Source organism: Emiliania huxleyi, assembly GCF_000372725.1.
Source record: "Emiliania huxleyi CCMP1516 chromosome Unknown EMIHUscaffold_214, whole genome shotgun sequence".
Classification (NCBI taxonomy): Eukaryota; Haptophyta; order Isochrysidales; family Noelaerhabdaceae; genus Emiliania; species Emiliania huxleyi.
The window spans coordinates 37079-49139 of record NW_005200469.1 but is presented as its reverse complement, the minus strand read 5'-3'; the positions used below and the strand labels follow the sequence as shown (position 1 = coordinate 49139).

The window sequence follows — 12061 nt, the reverse complement described above, 5'->3', positions numbered from 1 at the left end:
CAGGTCGTACCGCTCCACCGAGCTCGAAGGTGCGCCGCCCTCCATGCCGCCCACCACGTAGAGCTTGCCATCAAGCACCGCCGTACCAAGACGCGTGCGTGCCGTCGGCATCGGCGCCACAGCCTCCTCCTCCCACTCATTCGTTGACGCGTCGTACCGCTCCATCGAGCTGATGAGGCGTCCAGCGTTGTCTTCGCCGCCGATCACGAGCAGGCGCGCCCTCTCGCGCTTCTTCAGCGTCTCCTTCCAGCCGCGGCGCCACGCGCGGCACGTCCCCTTGGCGGCGTGCTCCGTGGTCGGCAGCTGGGCGAGGATGTGCGGGGCGAGGTCCGGCGAGAGGAGGACCTCCGAGAGGATCCACTCGGGCTGCTCCACGAGCCGTGCGGCGTGCTCCTCCGCCACGCGCAGCGCGGCGGCGCTCCAGAGAGGCGCCTGCTCCTCGATGAAGGCAAGGAGTTGCTCTGGCGAAGCTCTCGCGAGGCGGGCGCCGACGCGGTGGGAGGCCATATACACAAACGTTTTAGAGAGGGCGGGGAAAAAGAAAGCTCCGAGCCGAGAAGAGAGAAAAAGACTCACTCAACTTTTCTCGAAGGCCTCCGCGCCGGCCCAGAGCTACCTTTTGGTAGTTAGTGTTGGAACGTGGCAGCGGCGGGCGATGGTGCACCGATTAGCCCGTCCGTAGCGGGGTTTAACCAGCCCGCGTGCAGCAACCGCGCCGGCAAATTGCGGGGCACTCCGCGCAGCGCCCGCGAGAAGACTGCCTTGTCGAGGCCTTGCGCGCCGTAAAAGTCGGTACCGCCGAGGGTGGCGTTGGTGAAGTCGGCGGACTGCAGCTCTGCACCCCTGACACTTGAGCACTTGAGCACTGGATAGGGCCGATTCCGCGTGGTACGGGACCCCTCGATCGTCTCGCCCTCCCTCACTGGTATGTTCATTGGGGGGGGTCATAACAAACACGGTACAGGATCGAGGTGCACGCTGCCGAAGCAGTGTCGTCCCCCCTCTCCCCGACGGCGATGGCGGTGTGACCGATCGAGCTACAAGAGGAGCTTGGTCAGCAGGATCTGGGATAGTCTGGCGCACTACCTCACTGGGCCTGAGACCGCCGAGACAGCATCCCATCACCCCTCCGGGTTTGCGTGGGGTCGAACCACTCCGGGATGGGCAAGCCCATTGTCTTATTTCAGTCCCCCTCGCACCTGCGAGAGTAGGCAGGGGTTGCATGGTCTATCTCAAGCGGCGCCTCGGCCAGGGGGAGGGGGGGGGGGGGGGGGCCCCGGGGGGGGGGGGGGTCAAAAAAAGGCCAAGGGGGAGGGGGGGGGGGCAAAAAAGGGCCCCCCCCAAATTAAAGGGGGGGGTAAAAACTTTTTAAACGCCCCCCCCCCCACTGTTTTTTTTAAATTTCAAAAATCCCTTTTGGCAAAAAGGGAGGGGGCTCTGACGGAGTGCGTGGCGGGAGAGGGCAGGGAGTGGGCGCGGGGGAGGGGGGGGGGGGGGCTCAGCCGTGCAAAAAGCATCAATTAATAATAGTAAGGAAGACATGTTGCCCGGCCGTTCAAGAAGTCCGTCTCGATTTTCGTTTTTTCCCCACAGACCACTCGGGCAACTTTTACGAAAGGCAAAGTTTTACTTGACCACTCGGGCAGATTCGATTGCATTTTACCACTCGGGCAAACTCGATGAAACGGGCGGACGGAAACGCGTTTGCGACGGCTCGCCGGAGAGCATGCATGGAGCGGCCGGTGCGCCGCCGCAGCTCACCGATGGAGCCTGCGTCGCGGCTCAATCCACTGACGTAGCAGCACTGCGACACACTCTCCAAGCACGGCCTCTGGCGTTGCGATTGCACAGAGAGCGAGCAATAGGCGCCAAAAGCACAGATCTGTGTGCAGTGGATTTCCATGTAGGTCGCGCCCAGCGAGCGGACAACCGCGGGTCTCGGATGCTCTCCCGGACGCGAGCCCATCGTGCGAGTGGCGGACCCGGAGGCGGCCGGCCCAGCTCACCCCCAGAGAGGCCATGGCCAGGGTCAGGCATAAAAGGGGGGGTGTTTTTCCGTCCGTCCAAGGTCACCTCTGACACAGTTATTGTTATGGTGTTATGGCTCTCGGGGCATAGCAGCCCATAACATGTTATGGGTGTTATGGGTGTTATGGGCCCTATGAGAGGGCCGTCCCGGATCCACGGTGTTATGGCCCGAGAGGCCACACCGAACTGCTCGCCGCTGCAATTTTCGCTTCGCGCGCTGCCGCGCGCGGGGTTCGGCATCGATCGCCAAATATTTTCTCGTTTGCCCTGAAGTTCAATTCAATAACATCAACCTGCCTCCTGACTGAGGCTGAGCGATGGCTTCAGATTTCTCAATCAAGACCCCCCCCCCCCCCTTCACGCAATTGCTTCCCGTTTCTAACTCGTACTCTCTGCAGCTCTGCACGCTTCCCTCCGTTTTAAACATGTACATGTACCTTGGTATGTCTTTCCCGCAATTTATCTCCCGTCCTTTTTCTCTGAGCCCTGGCCTCGATCGACACACGACACCCTCGACACCGGGCCTCGACACCTCGACACCAGGGCTCAGCTTTTTCTTTCCTTTTTCACTGCATGTGCATGTGCATGTCTCGAGGTTTCTAACAAGTGGAAGCTGGCTGCTCCCGCTTTTTAGTAGTTAAAGCTCCGTGCGCCAGTCCCCCGTGCGAGGGAGTTTGTTGTACGTACTCTTAGCTTACTGGGAGAAAAGGGAGAGGGGTAAAACTCTTCCTCGTCCCGCGATCGATGGATCCCGGTAGGCCATGGTCCCGGTACAAGGTCATGGTTGGCTGGTAGTAGCTACGCGGCGCGGGGCGGGCGCTCCAAAAGAAGAATTTTACCGCCACGCCGGGATGCGCGCGGCGGGGCTCCAAAAGAAAAATCCGTCGGACACATAACAGCTGTTATGAGGTTGTTATGCTGGCTGTCATAACATTAACAACCAGTGGGATGTGTTATGACATATGAGTGTTATGAGGTGTTATGGTAGGGTGGGCATAACAGCCATAACAGCGATGGAGGTGTTATGAGGTGTTATGAGGTGTTATGGGGTGTTATGAGCAGCCAGCCACATAACAGCCATAACAGATAACACCTGTTATGGCCGCTGCGCTCCCATAACCTTGCGTCTGGGGTCAACAGCTCGGCGCCGCGGGAGGTGGCCGCCTGTGTAGAGATGGAGAGATGCATCGGGTGCAGTTCACAGCTACCTCGATATCCCGTAACACAGGTGTATTTGTGTGTACCTCGAGTGGGTACAGGGCGGTCCCTACGTAGTATCGAGGTACACACAAATACATGGCTCACACACTCACACAGAAAATGTTGACTCGAGAGAGTGCGTATCCCTGTTCCTTTTTACCCATCTCACAGTAGAGAGGTGTCCGTTTTTATTTATTTATTTATTTATCCCTGTACATCCCCAGGGGTTACGGCGTAACGCGTATAGGCGAGGGGCCACCTCCTTAAGTCGTTGCGGTCGTGTGCGCCGTCAGCCGTCACCTGCCAGTGCCATGCTAGGCCGATCTCAGGGTCGCCCGCCCGTGTCACAACATGTACATGTCGTCGAGGATCACGCGCTGCCGCGCCTCGAAGTTGGCCTCCGAGATTAGCCCCTCCTCGTGGAGGCTCTTGAGCTCAACCAGCCGCTCGCGCACGCTCCGCTCCACGCGAGGCCGCTGCGCCGGCCGCGCCTCTGCCTCGCTGCCGCCCGCCTCGCCGCTCGGCCCGTCGACGTCGATCGCGTTCGCGCGGCCCTCCGCATCCTTCTCCTCGCGCGAACGCACGCCGGTGATCTCGACCTGTGACGACTCCTCCTGCGAGCTGGAAGGTGGCTGCTGCGAGTCGTCCTCGTCGAGGTCGTGCGCCGTCTCCTGGCTGCCGCCGGCCAGCTCGGCGGTCTTGTTGAGCCGCCGCCGCTGCGCCGGCGGAGCGCGCACGGCGGGCTCTTCGCTGATGCTCCAGCCGTCGCCGGTGGGCCCCTCCCTACGACTGCGCGGACGGCGATCGGACTCAAAGTCGTCGCCGCCGCCGCCGCCCGTCGCTTGGTCAAAGAGCTGCTGGGCGTTCGTCCGCCCCGGGGTGGGGCCGCTGCGGAGGTCGGAGAGGGTGGTCTGGCGCCCTCCGTGGCTGTGGAGCGGAGGCTGGGGGCGCGCCGCTGGCTGCTTCCCGCTGCTGGCCGCCGCGAGCTGCCGCGATGCGGCGCTGGAGCCGCCACCGCGGCTCGTGGCAGTGCCGCGGCTCGTGGCAGCTCGCTCATCGTACCGGGCAGCAGCGGAGGCTCGCGCAGCTGCGGCGGCGCCGGGCGCGCTGCTTGCTCCAGCGTACGAAGCGCTGCTGCCACCGAGCTTGCCGTTCTGGAAGTTGGTCCTCGCCTTGAGCCGCGGGATCGCCTTGAGCACCTCGAGAAAGTCGTGATACGTCTTGAAGCCGAGGCAGAGGTAGCCCTTTGGCGAGCCTGCAACCGAAGGGGAGGAGGGCAACGTGTGCAAAAGAGGAGTGCTGGCGCGCGCAGGGCGTGCAGCGGGGAAAGCTGCGTACCGACGTTGGAGAGTGGGTCGTACCAGCGGTTGAGCGCGTCCAGCGGCACCTCCACAACACCGCGGATCTTGAGCACGTTGCTCCGCTTGTCAAAGGTTGCGCTGCTGATGCTCGACGTCTTGAGCTTGAGAGAGACGAAGCCGACACCCGGCACCTCGCGCGCGGTGATCCAGCTGAAGACCTCCTCTCCGAAGGTGACCGTGGCCTCGCCGGATTGCCACGTCCCGACCATGATCTCCTTGCACGACTGCTTGACTGCTGCGTTGCGGCTGCGAACGCCGAGGCCGATCAGGCTGCCCGACTGGCTCGGGGACAGCAGGCTCAGGCCGCGCGCGCGAACGTCGAGGACAGCAGCCCCTCCGGTGTACATGGTAGACGCGAACGGGTTGCTGAGTGGGGCTGCTGAGCTGGCGAGCTGCTTGTACATGGCAGCTGCGAACCGGCGCGCGCCCGCATTCTTTTTCTCCGAGGCTTGGCAGAAGGTGAACGAGTGAGCCGAGAGAGAGAGAGAGAGAGAGAGATCCGTTATCCGTTAGTGCGGACGTCGCCGCGGCTCGCCTCTGCCGCGGCGGCTGCTGCGCGCACGCGGCGGCGCCGCTCTCTCGCGAGACGGCTGGCGACGCGGCTCGCCGCCGACGTACGGTGCGCTCGTCCGACGGTCCGCGGCGTGGCGTGCGCGGCGCTGAGCGCCGCTCTGCGAGCGCCTCTGCGCCTGCACTGCCTGTCTCTGTTGCTGGTGGTGGTGGTGGTGCTGCTGCTGCTGGTGCCGATGCTGCTGCTGGCGCGGCGCGGCTGTGCGACTGGGCTCGACGCGCGCGTCGCGAGCGTCTGACGCGGCGGGCGGCGTCGGGCAGGTGCGCTTCTCTCTCGGGTGGTGGTGGTGGTGCTGCTGCTGCTGCTGGTGGTGCAGGTACTGCTGCTGGTGCGGCGCGGCTCTCCGACGCGACTCGATGCGCGCGTCGCGGCTATCTGACGCGGCGGGCGGCGTCGCGGGCGGCAGCGGTGGCGGCTCGCGGGTGGAGGTGGAGGCTGGTGGCTGTGGTGGACTTTGAGTTTATTTCATGGTCGTGTACGGGGACCGGGGGGTCAACCGGGAGGCAGGGGGTTCAACCAGGCGACGGAGGACCGTGGGCCATCGCGGGGACGGGTCCGTCCGGAGGGCGAACCCGATAGATCCGGATGGTCTTCACGCCGGTGGGAGGCACCGAGGCGTCTTGGACGCTCAGCTCTACCTTAAGCTCCTGAGGGGCGCGTGGTTCTAACCACGTAGTAGGACTACAGCCCACCACAGACACCCTCCCCCACTCCTCACGTGTGTTCACACCCTCACCCTCTCCTCTCTCCTCTCTCTCTCTCTCTCTCTCCTCTCTCTCCTCTTGTCTGTGCTGTCTGCCTGACTCAGGCACTCAATCTGCCGATGCGTGATTGTGTGTGGGCTGCTCCGAGGGGGCCCTCTGTGCGATCCGACGGGTAGGGGGGCTGTGCCCGGGCGGTGTCCGGTGTGGAGTCCCCTTCTGATCCCGCCTGGGATGTTGGGTGTGAGGTTGTGGCGGCTTCGATCCCAAGGGGGGGAGCTGATCCCACTCAATAACCAACTCTCAGGGGCAGTAGGTGGGCGAGCTTCAGGCACGCTCATCTCGATCGTCAAGACGTTGCTACGCGCGGTCTTCCGCGGGGGGAGCTGCGTCGACGGGTGCGGGACCGCGGCGCAGCCAGTGCCGCGGCGAGGCCTCTGATACAAACTCTTACGGCTCTACGTCTAATAAAAAGCCGTGTGTGGCGTGACTAGACCATGGACTAGACGTAGAGTATAGAACGGGGTCAACGATGTCGGCTGGGGAGTGCTGCAACTTTCTTTCAGAACATTTCACCCGCATAGCACCGCCGGCGCGGACGTCGGTCGTCGCGAGCGCGGCGCGAGCATCGCCCTCGTGTGCGGGCACTGGGAGTCCGGCTCGCAACAGCCGGGCCCAGACCCCAGAGCGCCCGCAAGTCGGGCAGCTCGTCGACGTCCGAGTGCGTCTCGAGGACGGCGCTCGTCAGTCCGGCTCGGGTCAGCGCCTGGAGCTGCGAGAGGCAGGTGTCGCCCGCCGACCAGCGCACGTCGGAGAAGCAGAGCCGCTCATCCGCGCCCTCGGGCAGCGCGAGCAGGGTGTACCCGCCGTCGCTCGCTGGGCAGACGGCGGCGACGCCCGGCGCGGAGGTGGCGCTCGCGGCGGCGAGCAGCGCCTCGAGGGGAAGGTCCGGGCAGTCGACGCCGAGAAACGAGACCCGCGCGCAGCCGCGCGCCGCCCGAGCTCGCCGCGTCGCACAGGATATCTCCGAGGCTGGAGCTGCGGCGGAGGACGAGGAGAGGACCGGCTGCAGCCTCCAACGGTCCTCCACGCGCCCCTCCTGCAGCAGCGACGCGAACCACGACCGAGCCTCCTCGGTGGGCGGGCGTAGGTCACGAAGCACTCGAAGCCGCCGCCCTGCGACGCCGTCGCCACCGCAAAGCGCTGGAGCAGGTCGAGCGTCGCCGCACGCACAAAGTTGGCGATAATTGCCTGCACGGCGTCGTCGGAGGCGCAAAAGGGCCGCAGCTGCGCCGCGAGCCGCGTCTTACTCTTGCCAGCCTCGCACGCACTGGGCACGGGACTGTAGAAGTTAGAAGCGACAACATCGCGGTGTTTGCGCGAGACGCCGCCGCCGCGAGCGCGGCCGCTGCCGATCAGCAGCGTGTGCGGCGAACCCGGCGAACCGGGCGGCGACGACCGGAGTCAGGGTAGCTTTCAGTCTCTTACTTTGCACACGCTTTCTCCCGGGGCCCGGCACTGTCCCGCACCCCGTCAAGCACCCCGCACGCCTGCGCTGGCACCGACTCAAGGCCTTCCGCGTCCACCCTGCCTGTGACCCAGCTCTTCTCGTCTTTCACAACCCGCGAGTTTCCACACCATTCTGCTCGCATTGCCCGGCTGACCACGGCCGTCGCCTGGAGCTTGCATCCGTAACGGCCGGATGGGATGCCAATGGCGCCAAAGGCTTAGCGCATGGACGCCTTGGCGGCCTCGACCCACCCCTTCGAGAGCTGGCGCAGGATGATGCTCGCGAGGCCGGGCTCGCCGCCGTCCTACAGCAAGCCATGCGCCACGCGTCAGGCTCTGCTCTGCACTGTTCGGCGTGCGAAACCCTCAACCACCGCCGTCACGAGCTTCGAGAGGAGGCCCACGCCGTCGATGGTGGTGTCCGCTGAGGAGGTAGCGGCCGTGACGAGCTCAGCGCGGCCGGTGCGAACGAGGAGGAGGAGCCGGACGAGAGGGTCGAGGCGCGTGCGCACGACCTTCTCGGCCCGCACGTCGAGGAAGCGCCGCCCGCGCCACACAGGAATGCGCGGGTCGAGCTCTCCGTCGGGCGACGTGTTGAGGTTGGCGACGTACTGCCCCGAGCGGGAGAAGGCGATCTGCGAGACGCGCCCAGTGAAACGCGGGCCGCCGACTCGCATCTTTGCGATGACCTCGCCGGAGTTCTCACTCTCACAGCTCTTTGCAACCACCTCGAAGCTTGCAAAGTCGCCGCCCTCGCCACCGAAGAGGACCTCGGTCGCGTCTGGTGCGAGACAGAACGAGTCGCAGGATCCGCCGTCCGGCGTGAAGTTGCGAGCATCCGGATCGTCTGCGGTCGGGTCGCCGAGGGAGCGCTCCTGCAGGAGGGACCCCGCACGGCTCCAGCAGGCCACGCTCTTGCCATCGGAAGCCACGACGACGCCGCTGGACAGCACCGTGAGCGTGCCGCCCTGGCCCTTGACGCGGAAGGTGTTGTAGTTGCGTCCGTCTGGGCCTGCAACCTCAAAAAGATTGACGCCGGGCTGGCCAGACCGCATGAGCAGCGCGAGACGCGCCTCCCGATCCTCGCGCGTTGCGCTGCGCCACATTGGCAGCAGTCTCGAGCCCGCCGGAGTGGCCGTGCATGTACAGACTGGCGTTGTCGTGCGACAGCGCCACGTCGTACAGGCCCGGATCCGCCTTGACCCGGCGCAGCAGGTCGCCGTTGGAGAGCGCCACGATCTTCACGTCCGACCGGAACGCGACAGCGGCGCGCGACTGGTCGTTGGAGATGTCGAGCGCCTCGGCCCGCCCGCCGAGGTCGCGCAGCCACTCGCCCGTCTGCAGGTCCCACAGCTTGGTGTAGCCTGCGGGGCCGGTCCCGTTGGGCGCCATTTGGAACCCCTCGCCGAACGACGGAGTCCCCAGGACCGGATCGATGCCGCCGCGCCAGATGCGGCCGACGGAAATGATTCGCGTGTCGCTCGCGGCGATGCTGACGATCTCGCCCTTGTGGTGGTGCGGCTTTGCGGCGGGCGGAGTCGGCGGATCCTGGTAGTTGTAGCCCTCCCACCATCCGGTAAGGATGTCCTCCTCGTCTCCGCGCTCGTTCTCGTGCAGGCTGATGTAGTTGTTGCGCTTCGGCGACCTGCGAGGGGCAAGGAAACGCGTCGGCAGAAGCATAATAAGCGAGCAGTGCGAGGACAGGACCCGACCTCATGTGCCACGCCTTGTAGGTCGGGCCCTGCTTCTTCATGCCCTGATCCATGTAGCCCTGCTCATCCTCGAAGCCCCATACCTGGATCCCGAGCGTACGTACCAGCCTTCCATCGCCGAGGCGCCAGACTTGGATCGTGTTCGGCCAAGCGCCCGAGACGAGGTGAGCGTCGTCCGGCGTGATGGTGATGCAGGTAGGCCAGACGCCTCGTGGCTTCAGCGTGCGCACGCGGTCATGCAGGCGTGGTCGGCCGCCGATCGGCGCAAGCTCCTCCTCGTCGGACGACGCAGCACCGTACGCCTCCCGCATGGGCCCTCAGCCGGCGCCCATAAGAATTCTTTCTCTGCACAACACAATGGCTCCGAAAAGCAGGAAAAAAAGAAAGGGGGTTCATGATCCTGCGTTCACTCCTGCGACAGCACTCAAGATGGTCTCCGCCAGCCTCGCTCTCAAGATCTCGCAAAGCGTCTCGCTTGCGTTCGGCATCGGGCTCGCCTTCTTCCCGCAAGCGCTGATGGAGACGTACAAGGGCAACACCTTCAACGGCGCATCCGCAGTGATGCTCAAGTTCGTTGCTGGCATCGCCGGCAGCAATATGCTCGCATTCTCGAGCGGATGCGGCGTGTTGGCCCGCGATGGAGTAGTCGTGGCGGCACAGTCGGTCGCATGCCTTTCCGTGGGCATCACTTGGATCGCCTTTGCTATCAACGACAGCTACCTCGCCACCACCGGCCAGTTTGGCGACTCAGTTCCCGTCGAGTCGGTGTACGCGAAAAGTGTGCTCTTCCTCATCCTCGGCGCTATCGCCTTGCTCGGCTGGAAGGAAGCTGGAAGCCACTTGCCCGCCTTCGACAGTCTCATGCCCACGGGAAAGCCGCAGTTGCCGCTCCTCGTCAGCAGCCTGAACCTCGTCTTCTTCGCCGTCGGCTGCACCTTCTTCACCGAGGCCTTTCTCGAGATGTGAGCGGCTCCCGCGCAGGGAGGTGGTCCATTTCGCCCGCCCACTCGCCCGTGGCCCCACAGGTATGCGCCCGGCGTGCTGGCCACCCTCCCCGGCGCTACCCGGATGAATGCGAAGGGCAAGCCATACACCGCCGACGCCGCGACCACTGTGATCCCGCCCATCCTTCTCTTCCTCGGCAACGCGGGCAAGGTCATGATCGCGAACGTCTGTGCCACGTTTGCCGCTTGCTCTGTCGGCGACGTGGACGTCTCTTACCGCTACCTGCGTGTGCACTGCTTCAGCTGGGTGTTCTACTTCGGCACTCTCGCGCGGGACGGCGTCCTCCTCGACACGTACCGGGGAGCGCCAACGATGCAACTACGGCTTTGCGACGGCGAGGGCCGCGATAGGGCCAGCCCGATCTCGGCTCGGCTCGCGCGGTCTTCCCACTTTCGTCGCGTGGCTGGCTCTGCGCGTACTGTTGTATGATAGTAATGCAGTGCGGAAACGGGGCTCCGGCGCTCAGAGTCGCTCAGAGCACCAACTTCCCGATTAAGTACGGTTAAGTAGAGGGCAGATTTTGAGAGATCTCGAGCAATACATACAGATAGACCCTCCAACCATCAGAAAACTCCGACCTGATCGGTCGTACTGACCGCCGACAGATCACTCCAGACAGCAGACAGGCCGACGTCTGCACGCGGCCGGCCGGGCGAGAGGCTTGACACGATCCGACCCTGCGACCCTGACGCTGCTGCTCTAGCTATCAGCCATGCACTGCTGACTGCTGCCACAATGTGCGACCTGTGCTGGCCCACTTGGCGGCCTTCCCGGTCAGTGGTGAGGCGCAGTTCAGAGCTGTCGATGGCGCGATGCCGCACTGGTCCCACATTGGTGACACGAGACCACCAAGTTTGCCGGTCCAAGAGAGAGGCACCGGCGCTGTCCTGAGAAGGTGCGTGGTCCCTCTTGACTGCCCATGCGCGCGAGGCTGTGTAGGCATAGCCTCGAGAGTGCCAGCAGCCAATCCGAGGTGACGCGCATTGCGCCAGAAGCGTGCACGCAGCTGGAAGGACACCTTCCTACTGGCCGTACGATCAGGTCGTCACTGAATGCTTGATACTAAGGCCGCGAGCTATGCAGGTGATCAATTGTGCATCATGGCACGGTCAGCTGCGCCGACAGGCTGTCGCAAGGCGTGATAGCATGGCCGCAAGTACGCCGAATTCCCATGAAAACAAGTAAAAAGTCGCGAAAAAAGAAAAAAGAAACTCAAAAAAATCGGCGCCTGCAGCGGGCCATGGGGCCCCATCCCCCCCCCGCATGGACACCCTCTGGGGCCCCCGCGCCGGCCCAGAGGACGTGCCGCTTGTGCTGGAACTCTGGAGTCGACAGGAGAGCAGGCGAGAGACGCAGAGACTGCGCGACGGGAGATGAGGGCACATGAGGTTTGAGAGGTTGGCCGTTCTATTCTCCAAAAAGAAAGCGTGGAAATGAGGGGTGTACTTGAAGGTGGTAAAAAGAGTTTTGCACCGCAGCTTAACCGGGGGGCGTGCTGAGCAGCGTGAAAACAGCAGGTCAGAGCTTATTGAGCTTTGAGGCAGGGGGGGCGCGAATTCTTTTGTGTTGGTTTGTGAGAGGTATGACACACATCACACTCCCTTTCTGAAATCGTTGGGTCGCTTCACCGAGTTCACGAAGGGCCGACCCCTCGTGGGCCGACCCCCCTCCGATTTTATATGAGAAGATTGTGTGTGTGCGGGAGTTGGTTTGTCGGGAGGGAGGGGCAGGCTGCACACCCACACGTGCACCGGGCCAGTGCTTGCACTTTGAATGCCGTGCGCGTGGGGCTCCTGCCCGTGTCCGGGTGTGGAGATGCGAGGGTCGCCCCCCCTTGCCCCACCAGGTGCCACCCACGTTTGTGTGTGTGGAGAAATTTACCTTACCTTAGTCCTTACCTTACCTTATGAGAAGAGAAGAAAGGGTCGGAGTGGGTATGAACACATTTAACCAAGAGCCGATCGGCTGCAGCAG

General features: G+C 63.8%; 1 protein-coding gene across 1 annotated transcript; it reads right to left on the bottom strand.

Annotated features, from left to right (window-relative positions):
- Window positions 1–2487: 2487 nt before the first annotated feature.
- On the bottom strand, window positions 2488–5003 carry EMIHUDRAFT_457043 (hypothetical protein; the record flags this gene model as incomplete). Its single annotated transcript, XM_005780454.1, has 4 exons — window positions 4567–5003; window positions 3586–4483; window positions 2561–2597; window positions 2488–2514 (listed from the first exon to the last, which is right to left on the bottom strand). Exons 1-4 carry the CDS (start codon window positions 4991–4993, stop codon window positions 2488–2490), a joined length of 1389 nt encoding a protein of 462 aa, XP_005780511.1. The 5' UTR covers window positions 4994–5003.
- Between the last annotated feature and the right edge of the window lie 7058 nt (window positions 5004–12061).